This window comes from Salvelinus fontinalis, chromosome 3 (assembly GCF_029448725.1).
Source record: "Salvelinus fontinalis isolate EN_2023a chromosome 3, ASM2944872v1, whole genome shotgun sequence".
Taxonomy (NCBI): domain Eukaryota; kingdom Metazoa; phylum Chordata; class Actinopteri; order Salmoniformes; family Salmonidae; genus Salvelinus; species Salvelinus fontinalis.
Genome location: NC_074667.1, coordinates 16,027,785 through 16,050,953, shown reverse-complemented (window position 1 = coordinate 16,050,953; position 23,169 = coordinate 16,027,785). Strand labels below are relative to the sequence as shown.

The following is a 23,169-nucleotide window of genomic DNA, read 5'->3' as shown; positions in this document are numbered from 1 at the left end:
ATTGTAAACTATGATTTCTACCTGAAATATGCACATTTTTCTAACAAAACCTATCATATACCATAAATATGTTATCAGACTGTCATCTGATGAGGTTTTTTCTTGGTTAGTGGCTATCAATATCTTAGTTTAGCCGAATTGGTGATAGCTACTGGTGTTGAGAGAAAATGGTGGACAAAGAAAAAAGGTGATTTTTGCTAACGTGTTTAGCTAATAGATTTACATATTGTGTCTTCCCTGTAAAACATTTTAAAAATCTGAAATGGTGGCTTTATTCACAGGATCTGTATCTTTCATTAGGTGTCTTGGACTTGTGATTTAATGATATTTAGATGCTACTATTTAATTGTGACGCTATGCTAGCGATGCTAATCAGCGTGGGGGGGTGGGGGGGGGGGGGGTGGGGGGTGCTCCCGGACCCGGGGTAGAGGCTCGTGAAAGGTTAAACAACACAATGTAACTCCAAGTCAATCACACTTCTGTGAAATCAAACTGTCCACTTAGGAAGCAACACTGATTGACAATAAATTTCACATGCTGTTGTGCAAATGGAATAGACAAAAGGTGGAAATTATAGGCAATTAGCAAGACACCCCCAAAAAAGGAGTGATTCTGCAGGTGGTGACCACAGACCACTTCTCAGTTCCTATGCTTCCTGGCGGATGTTTTGGTCACTTTTGAATGCTGGCGGTGCTCTCACTCTAGTGGTAGCATGAGACGGAGTCTACAACCCACACAAGTGGCTCAGGTAGTGCAGTTCATCCAGGATGGCACATCAATGCGAGCTGTGGCAAAAAGGTTTGCTGTGTCTGTCAGCGTAGTGTCCAGAGCATGGAGGCGCTACCAGGAGACAGGCCAGTACATCAGGAGACGTGGAGGAGGCCGTAGGAGGGCAACAACCCAGCAGCAGGACCGCTACCTCCGCCTTTGTGCAAGGAGGTGCACTGCCAGCGCCCTGCAAAATGACCTCCAGTATCATCACCAAATAGATGGCATCATGAGGATGGAAAATTATGTGGATATATTGAAGCAACATCTCAAGACATCAGTCAGGAAGTTAAAGCTTGGTCGCAAATGGGTCTTCAAAATGGACAATGACCCCAAGCATACTTCCAAAGTTGTGGCAAAATGGCTTAAGGACAACAAAGTCAAGGTATTGGAGTGGCCATCACAAAGCTCTGACCTCAATCCTATAGAGAAATTGTGCGCAGAACTGAAAAAGCGTGTGCGAGCAAGGAGTCCTACAAACCTGACTCAGTTACACCAGCTCTGTCAGGAGGAATGGGCAAAAATTCACCCAACTTATTGTGGGAAGCTTGTGGAAGGCTACCTGAAACATTTGATCAAAGTTCAACAATTTAAAGGCAATGCTACCAAATACTAATTGAGTGTATGTAAACTTACGACTTCAACAGTATTTATATTGTATTTATTTATTTAAATCCCAGGCCCCCGTCCCCGCAGGAGGCCTTTTGCCTTTTGGTAAGCCGTCATTGTAAATACGAATTTGTTCTTAACTAACTTGCCTAGTTAAATTAAGGTTAAATCAAATCAAATAAAAATATTATCCAGATACTGACTGTTAGTTGATTCAGCTGCGAGATCGGGGCACCACCAGTATAGACCTTGCTCAGGAATGGCAATAGGCAGGTGTGAGTGCATCTGCACCTACAGTGAGGCGAAGACTTTTGGAGGATGGCCTGGTGTCAAGAAGGGCAGCAAAGAAGCCATTTCTCTCCAGGAAAAACATCAGGGACAGACTGATGTTCTGCAAAAGGTACAGGGGTTGGACTGCTGAGGACTGGGGTAAAGTGATTTTCTCTGATGAATCCCCTTTCCGATTGTTTGGGGCATCCAGAAAAAAAGCTTGTCCGGAGAAGACAAGGTGAGCGCTACCATCAGTCCTGGGTCATGCCAAAAGTAAAGCATCCTGAGACCATTCATGTGTGGGGTTGCTTCTCAGCCAAGGGAGTAGGCAGTTTTGCCTAAGAACACAGCCATGAATAAAGAATGGTACCAACACATCCTCCGAGAGCAACTTCTCCCAAACATCCAGGAACAGTTTGGTGACAAACAATGCCTTTTGCAGCATGATGGAGCACCTTGCCAAAAGGCAAAAGTGATAACTAAGTGGCTCGGGGAACAAAACATTGTTATTTTGGGTCCATGGTTAGGAAACTCCCCAGACCTTAATTATGCAAGAATGGGCAGTCAGGATGTGGCCCAGAAGTTAATTGACGAATGCCAGGGCAGATTGCAGAGGTCTTGAAAAAGAAGGGTCAACACTGCAAATATTGACTCTTTGCAGCAACTTCATGTTATTGTCAATAAAAGCCTTTGACACTTGAAATGCTTGTAATTATACTTCAGTATTCCATAGTAACATCTGACAAAAATATCTAAAGATACTGAAGCAGCAAACTTTTTGGAAATTAATATTTGTGTCATTCTCAAAACTTTTGGCCACGACTGTAGACCGTAACACCGCCTCCGTTGGCATTTCTGTCTTTTTGGTAGATGTTATAACCATGTATTGCTAACACTGTATCAAAGGTATTATCTAAGTGAGTTTCAGAGATGGACAGAATATGAATGTCATATGTTACAAGCAAGTTATTGACTTTACTGTTTATTAGGCTACATATGTTAATATAGGCTATTTTTTAGCACTTTTCTGGGTTGTTTGATTATTTTAATGCTTTACTGGGAAGCTTATCAGAGGTAGACTTACTCATGTTATTTACATTTTACATATATTGTTTGGGTGAAGAGAGAAAGAGGGTGTGTGTGTGTAGATCAAGTGTGAGAGTCCCTGATTGGCTATCCTGCCTATAGTATAGTGTGTTCAGAAACAGAGGAATATAGGTAGATAACAAGGCGGAGCAGGGTGGTAGGGATGGGCATCTCAGAGCCCAGCGTCATTGTAGGTGGAGCTGGGGACCTTTAGGATGCTCTGTGCATTCTCCTCCAGGAGGGGACGCCACTTTACCTCCCCTGTCAGTAACAGGTCCCCCCCGTCCAGAGTTTCGATGAACTGCATCTGTGTGGAACAAGCAGACACATAAAGAAAGTACCATTAAGACTGGTTCAAGGACATCTATTACAGAGGAGGCAAATGATGCTTCATATTTTTCTTATGTGAAGGGGCATACCTAGTGAGTTGTACAACTGAATGGCTTCAAATGAAATGTGTCTTCCACATTTAACCCAACCCCTCTGAATCAGAGAGGTGCTGGAGGCTGCCTTAATCAACATCCAAGTCTTCAGCACCTGGGGAACAGTGTGTTAACTGCCTTGCTCAGGGTCAGAACAACAGATTTTTACCTTGTCAGCTCGGGGATTCGATCCAGCAATCTTTAGGTTACTGGCCCAACGCTCGGACCACTAGGCTACCACTATGTACTGAATAGTCAATGATAAGTGTGTAGAACATTGACAAAAGCAACCTACTAAACACAGTATTTTTCTTAACATGGTATTTTGTGTTGTTCAAAAGCTCAACAACAGCTCTATTACAGAGTTAGCCACCAGAGTGCAGTTATTATAGCTTACCCTGGGGACAGTGCAGTGACCATGGTCACGCTACAGTTTGGGAGGCTGCATAGAGATGGATTTATTTCTTAATATGGCAAGGCGAGTTCACCTCGACCTGGTGTCTTAATTAAACCAGTGGCCTGAGCTCATGGAAGGAGCATTTGATGAAAGTAATTAGTGTGAGTAATAATGCCGTGACGGTGCCAGAGCAGCGCGTGACCACTGTACGTGACTTCATCGCAGGGGCTTGCAATTTCCTCTCCTATAGTGTGTCATCAGGCACGGCCAGGTTTTATGTGCTGCACCTGTGATGAAACGGTTCTGGCCCCCTTGACCCCCGCCTTCTTCCAAGAGCTCGACTATGCTCTTGCAATCCCTGCGAGCTCAGAGAAACAGTATCCCATTTGTTTTCCTCTTGAAAAGTCCCCCCTTGTCTCATAAATTCTTGGTGATGCTTGTAATGTGCGCTTGCAGCTGGCTGGAACCTGTGGCAGGGCCATGTCTCAGTGTGCAGTGATGGAGGACACCTTTAATGGAAGCAGGCAGGAGAGTGGGGCAGGCCTTGGACTACGTACACACCAGTAACACACAACAGGGGGTGCCAGTGGAGTGGCCCAGTCACACGTTCCCCAAAGCCACTTTCATTTGTTTTTGTGCTAACGTCACAGTTTCACTGTTGCAGCACTGGCTTGGGTCGAGAAAACGGTGAAACACTTGATTGAGTTTGGCCGTAAATCCGCCACCTTTAACAGCTATTGCCCAAGCTTGATGCAAGATACTGTGTTCCGGGGAACAGGGAAGGATCAAGAACCTGACTAGCAGACTGATGCATTGTAGCTCGTTTCCCCAATGTGTGCTGCCTTTTGGTTTGTAGGGGGATATAGATGATGGAGAGAGCAAGCAGTGAGGAGCGCATTCTTAGAGAACATATGGCCCTTGCGGACGCAGCCTGCAGGTGTTTCTCCAAGCAGGTGTGTTTTCAACCACAGAGGGCAGGAAAATATATAGAGGGGGCTTCCCTGGTAGCTGTAGCAGAGCCCAAGGGGGCGGGAAGGGAGAGGAGGGTGGGACTGGGTGACTAGCTACTCTCCTCTTATCACTCTAATAACAGGGATGTTGCATAGAGTATGGCCTGAAAAAATGGCAGTGAGAGTCACAATGAGCCAATCTAATATGGAGCCCAATGGCTGACCGTGAAGTGCGCAGTGTTGCAGTGACAAACAACTAAACCAGTCAAAAGCACCATTCTCCAGCACCTAACCAAGAGCTACTGTAAGAGACTATTAAGGCTGTAAGGACACACAAGAATGCAATGTTTAAGTATAGTCGCTTCAAACTTTTGGGCTGCTGAGATCTAAAATAATTTGGTTCAAAGCTTGCGATACACCGCTCAGCTATTCTGGTTCTAAAAATCTTAAGTGTGTAACTAAAATAACTAGGTGCTCGAGGGTAGAATTTGAAAAAAATTGTTCACAACAAATATGACCCAGGACTGACCTGTTTGAGAGGACACCCTAGAGCAGCTTTGCACTCCTTTATTTTGTATTTATTTTATTTAACCTTAGTCTATTGTTCAGCTATTAGCCCCTCGTTCCTCGCCTTCTTCCACGCGTCATCATTCTGCGCCTGAGTTGCTCGCTAGTGGAAGTGCTGGCAGGATATGGCAGCACCTTCGGTTGTGCATCAAGAATTCTGCATACAGTATCAAGTTTGTATGAAGGTGTGGTTATTCAAAGGCAAATTGTTCTATGCTATGGAGGTACATTTGTGTCTTTTTGTCGAGAGCAAAACTTTTTATTTTCATTAAAAAAGAATTCTTCTGAAAGCTACTTTTTTCAAACACAGCGGACACCTACGAAGAAGGACTGTGTGATGATGGCATCTCAGGTAAGCAGCACTGGGCGTTCTTCCATCCACCTTTTACATACTTTTACATAATTCAACTTTTTCAGTTGAATTAATCTAACTTTCATTCATGGCAACTCATAAGCAGGCCATGTGCTATTTGTTTCAAAGTCGATACAGTATATAATCATATTTCATGACAGTGTAACGGTTACCTTTTGTTTTACAAGCTTCAAGTGGTATTTATGTCTAATAATTACATTATCTTCTGTTTGTCCTCATGTGTCTGTTTTTCAGCATAAATTACTCTGTAGTAACATAATGTGGACACCAGGTGAGACCACACACACACACACACACACAACAACAGTCTCTCTCCTTCACGTCATCCCTCTCCCCCTTCTCCCTGAAATCCTCTAGGTTATATCAGCTGTGTTGGTGAATCTCTCCCGCATCTGAACTGGCTGACACAGAGGGCACAGCATGCTCATAGGTGAGAGGTCACTTGGTTGGGTCAACAGGAAGTATTATTAAAGAGATGCTTTACATTGAAATACAGATAGAGATGTAGTAGTCCCAGAGCTAATGATCCAAGGTCAGTTTTGCATTTCACCTCCTGATGATTATGATGACTGACCAAAAAAACAAGGCATAATCATGCTCTCTCTCTATCCATCTGTCTCTCGTCTGCAGGTATGTTTTTGATGTGAGAGAGGAAGCCAGTGCCGTCATCGCCACCTCACCCGCTCTTAAGATAACCTTCGGGCCAACTGGGGGCCCAAGGCTGGCTAGAGACACTGTAATTGTGATGAACTGAGAGAATATTAAGGGAGCACTGTAATTCATTAATCATAGGCTGTCTGCCTTTGTTCTTACCTCTTTCCCTTTCTGTCTTCTACACCTCTCTCCCCACCTCGTCTTTCTTCCTCGTTTTATAATGCACACCATATGTGCATTAAAGTACAGATTGAACTTGTATTTATAATATTACAATTATCATAATGCATGTATTATGTATTTATAACACCTGGATAATGAACTTCTTTCAATAAAGAGTTTCACATTCTCCACTAGTTGAAATTAAGTATCTCATTGAAATACTATCCTGTGTCCTCAGATTAATGCAGGTGGAGTTAGATAAGCATAGTTTTTTTCTGTATACATGAATTAAATATCAGCCTTTACTTAAATCATGTTTCTAGTCTATTGCATAGTTACAATGTGTAATCATTGATGTCCCAGGAGCGGTAAACACTGTTGAAGTGTATAATTGTAATACATACATGCAGATACAGCATAATTCAAAGAATGGGGTTTGATACACCTGGTATTGGATATGACTGAAAGATTTTGTCTCACAGAGATTCATACCTTTATTTGCTAGGAAGAGTACGTGATCAGTGAATATATTCAATGTACAGGCTACAATGTGGGGAACTCATGCGTGGTAATAACTACAGTACATGTATATAGGACTTGCGTCCTTAGCACAATAAAGTTGTTATATTCTACTCTATCCATAGGCTTCATTAATGCCATTCGGACTTGAAGTTGATACAACAACTATGATAGCTGAGGTTCATAGATTGGTTCAGAACATAGCGTTTTAGGGTCCATACAAAGATCGTCTATATATTGTAGCTAGCTACACACCCATAAGCATACAGTTATTTTTATCCTCCACTACACAAAAAGCAAGTAAATGGTTAGCTAGCTATGTTACTTCAGCTGCGTTGCACGGCAAGGCAAGCTTACACAATTGTACATTCAATCTGCCGTAAATGCTTTAGCTAGATAAATTCTTTACATCCACTGTTTCCCAAGACGACAGCCTGGTTTGCTGGATTTCTCAGGAGTCCCTAAAACATTAAACAACATGAATTACAATGTCATACTCATATCATAACGCCAGCTAGCTCGGGGGCGGCAAGTGGTTAGAGCGTTGGGTCAGTAACCGATAGGTTGCTAGATCGAATCCCCGAGCTGACAAGGTAAAAATCTGTCATTCTGCCCCTTAACTGTCACGATCGTGTGGAGGATTGATGGACCAAAACGCAGCTTTAGGAAAATAAGCCATCTCCTTTTTATTTAAGAAGAAGGCAAACGAAACAAACACACTTACGAAATAAACAAAACAAGAAAACAATCGTGAAGCTAAATAACGATGTGCACACACTGGCTACAAACGTATCACATAGACAACTACTCACAACAAATGAAAGCCTATGGCTACCCTAAATAAGGCTCCCAATCAGAGACAACCGAAATCAGCTGTCTCTAATTGGGAACTCATTCAGGTAACCATAGACTCTCCTAGACAACTAAACATACATAGACAACGCTAGACACATGAACTCAACACAAACCCATATACTACACCCAACAACCCCTTTACCATAGAAACACCCAAAACCCACAAAACACAAACATTCCCCATGTCACACCCTGACCTAACTAAAATAATAAAGAAAACAAAAAATACTAAGGCCAGGGCGTGACATAACCCCCCCCTTAAGGTGCGAACTCCGGGCGCACCATTAACCAGTCTAGGGGAGGGTCTGGGTGGGCTTCCATCCACGGTGGCGGCTCCGGCTCTGGTCGTGGTCCCCACGTCACCACAGTCCCTAACCGTCTCCTAAGCTTCCTCCAAATGACCCCCCTCCACATTAACCCCACTGCATTAAGGGGCAGTTCCGGACTAAGGGGCAGCTCCGGACTAAGGGGCAGTACCAGGGTAAGGGGCAGTACCAGGGTCAGGGGCAGCTCCGAACTAAGGGGCAGTACCAGGGTAAGGGACAGCACCAGGATAATGGGCAGCACCAGGCTGAGGGACTGCAGCTCCGGACTGAGGGACTGCAGCTCCGGACTGAGGGACGGCCCATGGCTGGCTGACGGATCTGGCTGCTCATGGCTGGCTGACGGATCTGGCTGCTCATGGCTAGCTGACGGATCTGGCTGCTCATGGCTAGCTGACGGATCTGGCTGCTCATGGCTAGCTGATGGATCTGGCTGCTCATGGCTAGCTGACGGATCTGGCTGCTCATGGCTAACTGACGGATCTGGCTGCTCATGGCTGACTGACGGATCTGGCTGCTCATGGCTGGCTGACGGATCTGGCTGCTCATGGCTAGCTGACGGATCTGGCTGCTCATGGCTAGCTGACGGATCTGGCTGCTCATGGCTAGCTGACGGATCTGGCTGCTCATGGCTAGCTGACGGATCTGGCTGCTCATGGCTAGCTGACGGATCTGGCTGCTCATGGCTAGCTGACGGATCTGGCTGCTCATGGCTAGCTGACGGATCTGGCTGCTCATGGCTAGCTGACGGATCTGGCTGCTCATGGCTAACTGACGGATCTGGCTGCTCATGGCTGACTGACGGATCTGGCTGCTCATGGCTAGCTGACGGATCTGGCTGCTCATGGCTGACTGACGGATCTGGCTGCTCATGGCTGGCTGACGGATCTGGCTGCTCATGGCTAGCTGACAGCTCTGGCAGATCCTGTCTGGTTGGCGGCTCTGGCAGATCCTGTCTGGTTGGCGGCTCTGGCAGATCCTGTCTGGTTGGCGGCTCTGGCAGCTCCTGTCTGGCGGGCGGCTCTAGAGGCTCCTGTCTGGCGGACGGCTCTGTAGGCTCATGGCAGACGGGCGGCTTTGCAGGCTCATGGCAGACGGGCAGCTTTGCAGGCTCATGGCAGACGGATGGCTCAGACGGCGCTGGGGAGACGGATGGCTCAGATGGCGCTGGGGAGACGGATGGCTCAGATGGCGCTTGGCAGACGGGCAGTTTAGGCATCGCTGTGCAGACGGCAGACTCCTGCCGGCTGAGGCGCACTGTAGGCCTGGTGCGTGGTGCCGGGACTGGTGGCACCGGGCTGGGGACACGCATCTCAGGGCTATTGCGGGGAGCAGCAACAGGACGCACAGGACTCTGGGGACACACAGGAGGCTTGGTGCGTGGTTTAGGCACTGGTGGTAAAGGGCTGGAGACACGCACCATATAGCTAGTGCGTGGAGGAGGCACTGGTGGTACTGGGTTGGGGCGGGGAGGTGGCGCCGGAAATACCGGACCGTGCAGGCGTACTGGCTCCCTTGAGCGCCGAGCCTGCCCAACCTTACCTGGTTGTATGCTCCCCGTCGCCTGACCAGTGCGGGGAGGTGGAATAACCCGCACCGGCCTATGTAGGCGAACCGGGGACACCATGCGTAAGGCTGGTGCCATGTACGCCGGCCCGAGGAGACGCACTGGTGACCAGATGCGTTGGGCCGGCTTCATGACATACGGCTCAACGCTCAGTCTAGCCCGGCCGATACGTGGAGCTGAAATGTACCGAACCGGGCTATGCACGTGTACAGGAGACACCGTGCGCTCTACTGCGTAACACGGTGTCTGCCCGTACTCTCGCTCTCCACGGTAAGTACAGGGAGTAGGCGCAGGTTTCCTACCTGACTTCGCCACACTCCCTTTAAGGCCCCCCCCAAGAAATTTTTGGGTTGTACTCACGGGCTTCCAGCCTTGTCTCCGTGCTGCCTCCTCATATCGCCTCCTCTCGGCTTTGGCTGCCTCCAGCTCTTCACGAGGAAGGCGATATTCTCCCGGTTGTGCCCACGGCCCCTTACCATCCAGTATCTCCTCCCATGTCCACGAATCCTGTGTAGGTGGGTCCTGTTGCCGCTTTCCATGCCGCTTGGTCCTGTTTTGGTGAGTAGTTCTGTCACGATCGTGTGGAGGATTGATGGACCAAAACGCAGCTTTAGGAAAATAAGCCATCTCCTTTTTATTTAAGAAGAAGGCAAACGAAACAAACACACTTACGAAATAAACAAAACAAGAAAACAATCGTGAAGCTAAATAACGATGTGCACACACTGGCTACAAACGTATCACATAGACAACTACTCACAACAAATGAAAGCCTACGGCTACCCTAAATAAGGCTCCCAATCAGAGACAACCGAAATCAGCTGTCTCTAATTGGGAACTCATTCAGGTAACCATAGACTCTCCTAGACAACTAAACATACATAGACAACGCTAGACACATGAACTCAACACAAACCCATATACTACACCCAACAACCCCTTTACCATAGAAACACCCAAAACCCACAAAACACAAACATTCCCCATGTCACACCCTGACCTAACTAAAATAATAAAGAAAACAAAAAATACTAAGGCCAGGGCGTGACATTAACAAGGCAGTTAACCCACTGTTCCTAGCTCGTCATTGTCAATAAAAATTTGTTCTTAAGTGACATGCCTAGTTAAATAAAGGATAAATAAATAGCTAGCTGGGTAATGTTAGCTAGTCAGTCAATTTGCTAAATCGCGATTTTCATAAATTAACTTTATGACAAAAATAATATACACAATTGTTTGTCTCTCCATTGTATATTTTTATCTTGACTCGTTATGACGTTATAATTACTTACATTTGCTTCCCCTGTAATGTTTTGTTAGCCATCTTTGCTGAAGAAAGTCACCAGGGACGGGTGGCTCACATCAAATTTGTCATTGGAACCACTCGATATGATTGGTCATATAATATCCTTGGGAACCAAATGCATAATGAGTGCTCTAACTCCCCGCTGTGGTGGTCTGGAGCAATGAAGCCGTGACGCTGGGTACCTCTAAGTCCCGCGGTGTAAGCTCGCAACTTTTAAATGAGGAACCACTGTAGCACATCTGATTTAACGTGTCAACTAACCATAAAGGCCTTGACTAGGTGAATCAAGTGAGCTAGTTCAGAGCTACAACAAAATTGTGAAATGTCCCTCAGGTCTTTCCTCACATGATAGTCAGTGTTGACTCTTTTTAGGTGCACGCTGAACACTTTGTGGCCAGAAACATTTTTCATTATTTGGTGATATGGAGTGTTGTCTTCCTCTCTCACCTGTTTGTGGACATAATCCAGCATGAGCTCCAGTTGCCTGGGGTCCTCGCACTGACGGTTGAACATGTTCCTCCACAGGGCGGCCGCCAGCAACCCATCGTCCGACAAGATTCCCTTCAAAAGCAACACAGAGGTGAATCATGAATCACTGCCTAGTCTAATAGCACTAAGGACTGGACCAGAATGAACAAGAGACACTGGTTCCCGACAGACAGTTCCGTCAGCCAGGCCTAGGACAGAACCACGACATGCTAGCTCTTGACCCGTTCCCAAGCAGGCTGGGTCTCTGGGGCCCTTCACTTCCCAGTCATCTTGTCCAGTGTGTGTTGTGTTTTACACTACCTGGCATAGTCGAAGCAAAGATAAGCATAATGGTTATAGCTGGGTCTTATCTCATCATATCCAAAAATAGCAACGTATAAAGTCTCTGTCATAGCCCTCACGCTTTCCTTTCGGTGAATGGCATCAATCTAGAAGGATGAAAAAGAGGATGGGGGAAGGAGAGAGCAAGGACCCAAGTTGGTTACAACACTATTTTCCCAAAACTTGAGTTAATCATTTTTTTTCTCACATTTACCACATTGAGCGCACACACAAATACAGTGCCTTCAGAAAGTATTTAGACCACTTGACTTTTTCCACATTTTGTTACGTTACAGCCTTATTCTAAAATGGATTAAATAAAAGAAATCCTCAATCTACACACAATACCTCATAATGACAAAGCAAAAACAGGTTTTTAGAAACATTTGGAAATGTATTACATATAAAAAACAGAAATACCTTATTTACATAAGTATTCAGACCCTTTGCTATGAGACTCGAAAGTGAGCTTAGGTGCATCCTGTTTCCATTGATCATACTTTGAGATGTTTCTACAACTTGATTGGAGTCCACCTGTGGTAAATTCAATTGATTGTACATGATTTGGAAAGGCACACACACCTGTCGATATAAGGTCCCACCACAGTTGACAGTGCATGTCAGAGCTCCGAGATAGGATTGTGTCGAGGCACAGATCTGGGGAAGGGTACCAAAATATTTATGCAGCATTGAAGGTAGCCAAGAACACAGTGGCCTCCATCATTCTTAAATGGGAGAGGTTTGTAACAACCAAGACTCTTACTAGAGCTGGCAGTCCGGCCAAACTGAGCAATCGGGGAGATAGGCCTTGGTCAGGGAGGTGACCAAGAACCCAATGGTCACTCTGACAGAGCTCACAGAGTTCCTCTGTGGAGATGGGAGAACAACCATCTCTGCAGCACTCCACCAATCAGGTCTTTATGGTAAAGTGGCCAGATGGAAGCCACTCCTCAGTAAAAAGGCACATGACAGCCCGCTTGGAGTTTACCAAAAGGCACCTAAAGACTCTCAGACCACGAGAAAAAGGTTTATCTGGTCTGATGAAACAAACCTGAACAAAGCCTGAATGCCAGCGTCATGTCTGGAAGAAACCTGGAACCATCCCTACGGTGAAGCATGGTTGTGGCAGCATCATGCTGTTGGGATGTTTTTCAGAGGCAGGGACTGGGAGACTAGTCAGGATTGAGGCAAAGATGAACAGAGCAAAGTACAGAGAGATCCTTGATGAAAACCTGCTCCAGAGCACTCAGGACCTCAGACTGGGGGCGAAGGTTCACCTTCCAACAGGACAACAACCCTAAGCATACAGCCAAGACAACGCGGGAGTGGCTTCAGGACAAGTCTCATAATATCCTTGAGTGGCCCAGCCAGAGCCTGGACTTGAACCTGATCGAACATCTGTAATCGCTGCCAAAGGTGCTTCAACAAAGTACTGAGTAAAGGGTCTGAATACTTATGTAAATGTGATGTTTCAGGTTTTTATATTTAATACATTTGCAATTCTAAAAACCTGTTTTTGCTTTGTCATTATGGTGTATTGTGTGTAGATTGATGAGGGGAAAAAACAATATAATACATTTTAGAATAAGGCTGTAACGTAACAAAATGTGAAAAAAGTCATGGAGTCTGAATTTATTCGCGAATACACTGTACAATTTCCTTGGGCTGTTGGAGCCAGTTTATTGTACCGGATTAGGCTGAGAGCCGGGGATCTTTAGCCTTGTTCATACTGCAGGCCTAAATGCTCAAATCAGTTTTAGAATACTGACTGTACAAGTGACCAAATCGGATGTGTGTGTTCAGACAAGTCATTTGCTGACATGGCTACGTTCGTTGCCTTAGTAACAACAGGTGTGTGCGCAGTGGTGAAGGCTGATTAGTGGTGGTGCTCCTGCTTCCTATCACTCAGAAGTTGTGTAGATAGCTAAGGTGACAATGCCTGCCAGGGATGTTTCCCAGCTGATTTCAATGTTCATAATCATGGTTTAAGAACACTTTTAAAGCCTCAAAAGGATGTGATGGTCCAACTTTCAAAACAATTATTTTTTGGATAGCCACAGCAGTCAACTAGCTACTAATTTGTTTGTAAACAATTACCAAGCTAGCTATCTAGCACAGTTCTTGGAAAACGGTCAACTGTGTAGCTAGCAAGCAACTAGATATGCAAAATAATAGCCTAAAAACCACTCGAGGGCAAATTAATTAGATTTAACCGTTCAGGCATGTCACATAGCCAGGAATCAAACATCTGATTCCATGTGCTGTTTGGATATTCAGACTGCAGGAAAAAGAACAGATTCAAATTGGACAGGCACATTTAAAAAATTGGAGTTACTTCAAACTGCCAGTGTGAAGAAGGCTTTAGTGGCCACTCAAAGAGTGTGTCCAGCAGACTGAGTAGACTATCCTTACTTAAATACACAGGTACAGCACTCATACTTAGATACGTACACCAAGGTCAGTAATAAGACTCATGGGGTTTCAAAAAGGAATGCCCGATAATAGACTAGGGGGTGTAGAAGCACGGAACAAAATAGGCTACGACAAGAACGAATCAGAGATCGCCTCTTGAGAAATCTTCCATACAAACTCAGCAGCATAAAAATCATGTGACCTGGAAGCTGTTTGAGAACTCATGATCGCAGCCCAATTCTGATATTTGTCCACTAATTGGTATTTTCACATCAGATCTTTTTCAGAGCTGGTCTGATTGGTCAAAATACCAATTTGTGAAAAAAACTAAGAATTGGGCTGCCTGTGTAAACACCACTGATGAGGACCTATGTTTTACCTGTTTAACACACCCCATGTCACATTTCTAGAGTGATGAGACACAAATGCATAGAAAATATGCCAATTTCGAGCAGGGGCGATAGTGAGAAGTAGAACTCCCTCCTAGAACAATAACAAGAGGGCCTTAAAATACAAGTACCAGTCCCTTAAAGCCAGAGACAGTTAGTCCCAAATAAAAACATTCAGGTTAAGTACATCGCAAAACAAAAAATGAGTGATAAAAGTTAAGGTTTTACAAATAAGTACAGCAGCTTGTTTACAAATTGCAGGTCAGATTTCTCCAGATAATTGTAGGAATATGCTTATTGATAATTTCTCTTGTGCACATTCTATCTATTCCTCTGATCCATCCAGGAATACAACAACACATCAACAATACATATATCTAGCTACAGTGGCAAGAAAAAGCATGTGAACCCTTAGGCTAATGACTTCTCCAAAAGCTAATTGGAATCAGCTAACCTGGAGTCCAATCAATGAAACGAGATTGGAGATGTTGGTTAGAGCTGCCTTGCCCTATAAAAAACCCCACACAATTTGAGTTTGCTATTCACAAGAAGCATTGCCTTATGTGAACCATGCCTCAAACAAAATAGATCTCAGAAGACCTAACACTGAACCCAAACCAGCTGTGCACGTGCGCCATCATGCATAAATGTATTTTGTCCCCCCACACCAAACACGATACGCAGGTTAACCTGTTTGGGCTGCAGGGGCAGTATTGAGTAGCCAGATAAAAGGTGCCCATTTCAAACGGCCTCGTACTCAATTCTTGCTCGTACAATATGCATATTATTATTACTATTGGATAGAAAACACTGTCTAGTTTCTAAAACCGTTTGAATTATATCTGTGAGTAAAACAGAACTCATTTGGCACAAACTTCCTGACCAGGAAGTGGAAAATCTGAAATCGATGCTCTCTTCTAGGGGCTGCCTATTAAAGTCATTGATATTTATTCGTTTAGATGCACTTCATACGTCTATAATTAACTATTATTATTGGATAGAAAACACTCTCTAGTTTCTATAGTCGTTTGAATTATGTCTCTGAGTGAAACAGAACTCATTCTACAGCACTTTTCCTCCCAGTGTGTGAGATTTAGACATCTTGGCCTCTGGTTTCAGATCAGTTTTTAAAGTCTCTGTTAATCCTATGAGATACAAACACTGCCCACGCCTTCCACTAGATGTCAGTAAGTGATGACAATTTGAATGGAGTCTATTGCGCAATCACAGGCTCTATAAATGACCAAAGACCGGAAGTAGGATTCCTTTGGAGTCTGCGCTCAACGCAAGAAGGATATCTGACTGGCCTTTTTCCAAGTCTTGGTTTAGCCAGTAATATAGCGTCGGTCATGTTTTTACTCGTTATAGGTGTTAGAAACATCACAATGTAGTTAATTTAAACCGTTTTATAGCAATTTATATCCGTTTAGTGCGATTTTGAGGCATTGCTTTGTAATAGACTTTGAAGCTCCGGGCACGTTTCGGGGTCCCGGTCGTACGTTAGTGAGCATTTCGACGGACAAGTGAACATCTTTCGACCAAAAGAAGATTAGACCCAAGAAAGGATTAATTGCCCAAGAATCTGATGGGAGAACAGCTCATAGTAAGAACAATTTATGATGATAAATCGTGTTTCTGTCGAAATATGTTACACGCTTATGCTGCCATTATGTTTGCTATAGCTTCGCTTGGCGCAACCTGTATTGAAAAGTAAGGATAATTTAAAAAATGTAATTCCGCGATTGTATTAAGAATTAAATTGTCTATCAATCGCTGTCCACCCTGTATTTTTTAGTCAAGTTTATGAGTATTTATGTATAAGACTAGATCACTGTCTAATATGATGCACGACATTTTTTGACCAGCTGACCTACTTTTGTCATTGTCTAACCATGATTTTGGTGGCTAAATATGCACATTTTCGAACAAACTCTCTATGTATGTTGTAATATGATGTTACAGGAGTGTCATCTGAAGAATTCTGAGAAGGTTAGTGAAAAAATTAATATATTTTGGCGATGATTACGTTATCGCTCTCTTTGGCTTGAATCAATGCTCTGGTAATGTTTGCACATGTGGTATGCTAATATAACGATTTATTGTGTTTTCGCTGTAAGACACTTAGAAATCTGAAATATTGTCTGTATTCACAGGATCTGTGTCTTTCGATTAGTGTATGCTGTGTATTTTTACGAAATGTTTGATGATTAGTAATTAGGTAATACACGTTGCTCTATGTATTTATTCTAGTCAGTTGTGATGGTGGGTGCAATTGTAAACTATGATATCTACCTGAAATATGCACATTTTTCTAACAAAACCTATCCTATACCATAAATATGTTATCAGACTGTCATCTGATGAGGTTTTTTCTTGGTTAGTGGCTATCAATATCTTAGTTTAGCCAAATTGGTGATAGCTACTGGTGTTGAGAGAAAATGGTGGACAAGAAAAATGGTGATTTTTGCTAACGTGTTTAGCTAATAGATTTACATATTGTGTCTTCCCTGTAAAGCATTTTAAAAATCTGAAATGGTGGCTTTATTCACAGGATCTGTATCTTTCATTAGGTGTCTTGGGCTTGTGATTTAATGATATTTAGATGCTACTATTTAATTGTGACGCTATGCTAGCGATGCTAATCAGTGTGGGGGGGGGGGGGGGGGGGGGGGGGGCTCCCAGATCCGGGGTAGAGGCTCGTTAGAGGTTAATCAACACTAGTGAGACTCACTTCACCTACGTTGGGCCTACAGTATATCTAATAATATTTTTTTTTATAACGTGACTCTCCGCCAATAATTACATTTAGACGATTGGATTAAATTAATATCTAAAAGGGCAATTTTTCGTTAGGGCAAATCTGAACTGTGAGAATATCTAAGGTGCTTATATATAATTTTTAACTAATAAATAATAATAATAATAATCACAATAAATAAACAATAATAATTGTTTAAAAATGTACGATATTTTGGAGATTATTTCGTTTTCATTTAACCTAGAGTGAGCGAGAAAAAGGCCATTCTTGAACATGGGGTGAGATATTCATACTAATTTGTAAATAAAGCCAGTTTGTTATTTAGAATTATTTATTTTTGTTTTTAGAAGGAGACACCAAAAGCCGCCACATGGGTCTCCTGGTCGCGGCCAGCACGGGTATTGAACCAGCATCTGTAGCGATGCAGTGTCTTAGACAGTTGCACCACTCCGGAGGCCACATCCAAAGTTTTTAATGCTGATCAAATGCCTTGCACAAAGTATCAAAATACAGAGAGGTGTTGGTAAGCGTATATTTTCCTGCTAATAGCCATAATTGGCTATTGTAATATTGTACATGGTGTCCAGGTCATCATAACCAAAATATTTCTTTAGAGTCTATCAGAAAGAATGTTGGTACATATTTATTTTGATCCAAAGCCATGAATGATCCAAAGCTTTATGTATGTGCCGAGGCTATATGACTGTGCCATCAACTCGATTATTTAGCAGACATCACTTGCTCATATTCAGTCAACACATATCATAAGAATATCATGGAATATAATTGAACATTTTCGTTTCTCCATGCTTGTCTCAGAGCAGCACGAAACGGTGCTGAAATAGTTGACCACAGCGGGTAGGCTATATATAACGATATTTTGGAGATTCTTATTTTTTTTTAGGCGAAAGTGTACTATTGTAATCTGAATAAAGGCCAAAATAATATTTATAAAGGCCAAAATATTTATGTTTTTAGAGGGAGAGAAACCAAGGACATCCCGTTCAGCCAAACCCTCCCCTAACGCAGATGACGCAGGGGCAATTGTGCGCCGCCCTATGGTACTCCCAATCATGGACGGATGTGATACAGCCTGGATTTGAACCAGGGACTGTAGTCAAGCATCTAGCACTGAGATGTAGTGCCTTAGACCACTGCGCCACTCGGGAGCCATGACCTGCTAAAAGCCCGTCCTAGAAACATTGTTTGCAGAAATCATAGCCTGCTACGCTTGTGAAAAACAGGGTTAATAATAATAATACTTTTTCCCCCATCCACATGTTAAAGGTTACAATTGATCATGTTTTTAATCAATTAGTATATTTAAATTTAACCACAATATTTGTTGTATTATTTGTTCTGTCTTTTCTGGTGGATTAAACTGAAATTGCAACCAATCACGGCCGGTTGTGATACAGCCAACCTAACTAAGAAATACATTTGGCGATAGAATTCTACCCCTACCCTCCTTCTAGGCAAGTCTATTGTCCTGCTAATAGCCCTGCTAATAGCCATAATGGCGCTGTAAAACATGACGTGTGTGTTAGAGATGGTATTTTCCAGTCAGCAACAATATATTTAACTTCATTAGCCTACTTTGTTCCAATATTTCTGTTATTCAGTGATATTTATTCCCATAGTAATTCGTTATGGATACATAACTAAATAAACATTGACATTTTGAAAAGAGTACTTTTATCATTATTTTATTAAGGAAAGCATAACGATGCTGATGAAGAAATACAGTACTGTACAGTATATGCTTTATCTGATTTTTTTGCGGTTGCGCCCACGCGTATTTTAAACATTTGGATAACAAAGAATTTAAAGACTTTGAAGATAGTTTATCAGGCTACTGTGCAGTTTAACAAGTAAACATAGCCTACAGTACATACTGTAGTAAACATGTAAGGAATTAGGCACTTTCCCATAAGGGAGAGCAGGCCATGTCCAGACTTTCTCGGTGACATCAAGTACTCATTAACTCATTCTTTAATGCTTTTTCGGGTTGCATCAGTCATGGACAGAAACACTGAGACACAGTATTAATGATGAACATCCGGAGGTTCACTGTTAAGCCACATTTGCCTCGGGATCCATCCCAGTTGGTATTCTGTGTTCACTCGTGGTATCTCTCTTCGGTTATACATCTTGCAATAGCAGAACAGCATAATGGTCCGGACGGCCCTTGCTATGCCTGGTGAGCAGTTGGTCAAGTTCTGTTGTCAGAAGAGGAATGTAAATGTCAGGGTGAACCGACGACCCCGCCAGGTATGTTGACTCTACCTGTCAGAAGTGGAGTTCCAGAGCTCACAGGTGGATGGATTTTGACTCCATCTCGATCCTTGCCCTCTTCAACGCATCATTCTCCACCTGACTCTGCGCCAATGCCACCTGACACTCTGCCAATGTCGAGTGACTCTCTGCTAATATCGCCTGACTCTGGACCAATGCATTAGCTGTCGCCTGTATCTCTACCCTCAGATAATGTTTCTCTTTCTCTGCCTTCAATGACTCAATCTCGGTCTTCAAAGTTTGAATCTGATCTATGTGCACCTTCAATAGATGAGCAGATTGGTACCGCCCTGACCCCCCATCGATTATAGTGGCCTATGATAGAAACAGTAGATCAATTAAGAATTAAATGCGACTCCAACACACAAATGCTGCTTACACATTATAAGAATCTAGCAAAACAAACCGCTTTCTTGGCAACCATGCGTTTTTTTCTTCGGTGTGGCCCGCTGTCCAGCCCTTTGTCCACTGATCTACACAGCTGGTTGTCGACATGGGTGTATGCTCTATAAAAACACCTTCACGTTTTTAGTACACTTATGTTTTGATTTTTTAAATAAACCTTTATTTAATTATCGATTATATTACACATTGCAGTCGTGGCCAAAAGTTTTGAGAATGACTCAAATATTAATTTCCACAAAGTTTGCTGCTTCAGTGTCTTTAGATATTTTTGTCAGATGTTACTATGGAATACTGAAGTATAATTACAAGCATTTCATAAGTGTCAAAGGCTTCCATTGACAATTACATGAAGTTGATGCAAAGAGTGAATATTTGCTGTGTTGACCCTTCTTTTTCAAGACCTCTGCAATCTGCCCTGGCATGCTGTCAATTAACTTCTGGGCCACATGCTGACCAATGGCAGCTCATTCTTGCATAATAAATGCTTGGAGTTTGTCAGAAATTTGTGGGTTTTTGTTTGTCCACCCGCCTCTTGAGGATTGACCACAAGTTCTCAATGGGATTAAGGTCTGGGGAGTTTCTTGGCCATGGACCCAAAATATCAATGTTTTGTTCCCTGAGCTACTTAGTTATCACTTTTGCCCTATGGCAAGGTGCTCCATCATGCTGGAAAAGGCATTGTTTGTCACCAAACTGTTCCTGGATGGTTGGGAGAAGTTGCTCTCGGAGGATGTGTTGGTACCATTCTTTATTCATGGCTGTGTTCTTAGGCAAATTTATGAGTGAGCCCACTCCCTTGGCTGAGAAGCAACCCCACACATGAATGGTCTCAGGATGCTTTACTGTTGGCATGACACAGGACTGATGGTAGGGCTCACCTTGTCTTCTCCGGACAAGCTTTTTGCCGGATGCCCCAAACAATCGGAAAGGGGATTACATTTACATTTAAGTCATTTAGCAGACGCTCTTATCCAGAGCGACTTACAAATTGGTGCATTCACCTTATGATATCCAGTGGAACAACCACTTTACAATAGTGCATCTAACTCTTTTAAGGGGGGGGGGGGGTTAGAAGGATTACTTTATCCTATCCTAGGTATTCCTTAAAGAGGTGGGGTTTCAGGTGTCTCCGGAAGGTGGTGATTGACTCCGCTGACCTGGCGTCGTGAGGGAGTTTGTTCCACCATTGGGGTGCCAGAGCAGCGAACAGTTTTGACTGGGCTGAGCGGGAACTGTACTTCCTCAGAGGTAGGGAGGCGAGCAGGCCAGAGGTGGATGAACGCAGTACCCTTGTTTGGGTGTAGGGCCTGATCAGAGCCTGAAGGTACGGAGGTGCCGTTCCCCTCACAGCTCCGTAGGCAAGCACCATGGTCTTGTAGCGGATGCGAGCTTCAACTGGAAGCCAGTGGAGAGAGCGGAGGAGCGGGGTGACGTGAGAGAACTTGGGAAAGTTGAACACCAGACGGGCTGCGGCGTTCTGAATGAGTTGTAGGGGTTTAATGGCACAGGCAGGGAGCCCAGCCAACAGCGAGTTGCAGTAATCCAGACGGAAGATGACAAGTGCCTGGATTAGGACCTGCGCCGCTTCCTGCGTGAGGCAGGGTCGTACTCTGCGAATGTTGTAGAGCATGAACCTACAGGAACGGGTCACCGCCTTGATGTTAGTTGAGAACGACAGGGTGTTGTCCAGGATCACGCCAAGGTTCTTAGCACTCTGGGAGGAGGACACAATGGAGTTGTCAACCGTGATGGCGAGATCATGGAACGGGCAGTCCTTCCCCGGGAGGAAGAGCAGCTCCGTCTTGCCGAGGTTCAGCTTGAGGTGGTGATCCGTCATCCACACTGATATGTCTGCCAGACATGCAGAGATGCGATTCACCACCTGGTTATCAGAGGGGGGAAAGGAGAAGATTAATTGTGTGTCGTCTGCATAGCAATGATAGGAGAGACCATGTGAGGATATGACAGAGCCAAGTGACTTGGTGTATAGCGAGAATAGGAGAGGGCCTAGAACAGAGCCCTGGGGGACACCAGTGGTGAGAGCACGTGGTGCGGAGACAGATTCTCGCCACGCCACCTGGTAGGAGCGACCTGTCAGGTAGGACGCAATCCAAGCGTGGGCCGCGCCGGAGATGCCCAGCTCGGAGAGGGTGGAGAGGAGGATCTGATGGTTCACAGTATCAAAGGCAGCCGATAGGTCTAGAAGGATGAGAGCAGAGGAGAGAGAGTTAGCTTTAGCAGTGCGGAGCGCCTCCGTGACACAGAGAAGAGCAGTCTCAGTTGAATGACTAGTCTTGAAACCTGACTGATTTGGATCAAGAAGGTCATTCTGAGAGAGATAGCAGGAGAGCTGGCCAAGGACGGCACGTTCAAGAGTTTTGGAGAGAAAAGAAAGAAGGGATACTGGTCTGTAGTTCATCAGAGGATTCAGGATTCATCAGAGAAAATTACTTTACCCTAGTCAGCAGTCCAACCCCTGTACCTTTTGCAGAACATCAGTCTGTCCCTGATGTTTTTCCTGGAGAGAAATGGCTTCTTTGCTGCCCTTCTTGACACCAGGCCATCCTCCAAAAGTCTTCGCCTCACTGTGCGTGCAGGTGCAGATGCACTCAAACCTGCCTGCTGCCATTCCTGAGCAAGCTCTGAACTGGTGGTGCCCCGATCCTGGCGCTTGCTGGACTTTCTTGGGCGCCCTGAAGCCTTCTTCACAACAATTTAACCGCTCTCCTTGAAGTTCTTGATGATCCGATAAATGGTTGATTTAGGTGCAATCTTACAGGCAGCAATATCCTTGCCTGTGAAGCTGTTTTTGTGCAAAGCAATGATGACGGCACGTGTTTCCTTGCAGGTAGCCATGGTTGACAGAGGAAGAACAATGATTCCAGCACCACCCTCCTTTTGAAGCTTCCAGTCTGTTATTCGAACTCAGCATGACTTGTCCTCGTCAACACTCACACCTCTGTTAACGAGAGAATCACTGACATGATGTCACCTGGTCCTTTTTGTGGCAGGGCTGAAATACAGTGGAAATGTTTTTGGGGGATTCAGTTCATTTGCATGGCAAAGAGGGACTTTGCAATTAATTGCAATTCATCTGATCACTCTTCGTAACATTCTGGAGTATATGCAAATTGCCATTAAGGCAGCAAACTTTGTGAAAATTAATATTTGTGTCATTCTCAAAACTTTTGGCCACAACTGTATGCCTACACATTGATAGGCTATATATATATTTTTTTAAGAAAAAAAACTGAAACCAAAATACCTTAAGT

The 23,169-nt window shown here is 44.1% G+C and overlaps 1 protein-coding gene across 1 annotated transcript in view; it reads right to left on the bottom strand.

Moving 5' to 3' along the window:
• Positions 1–2,905: 2,905 nt before the first annotated feature.
• Positions 2,906–23,169, bottom strand: part of LOC129835198 (ubiquinol-cytochrome-c reductase complex assembly factor 1-like) — a 30,598-nt gene continuing 10,334 nt past the window's right edge. Inside the window, exons 2-4 of the mRNA XM_055900665.1 lie at positions 11,670–11,745; positions 11,276–11,391; positions 2,906–3,040 (exon numbers count right to left, since the gene is read on the bottom strand). Coding sequence (XP_055756640.1) covers positions 2,906–3,040; positions 11,276–11,391; positions 11,670–11,745 — 327 coding nt within the window. The remainder of the gene's footprint in view (positions 3,041–11,275; positions 11,392–11,669; positions 11,746–23,169) is intronic.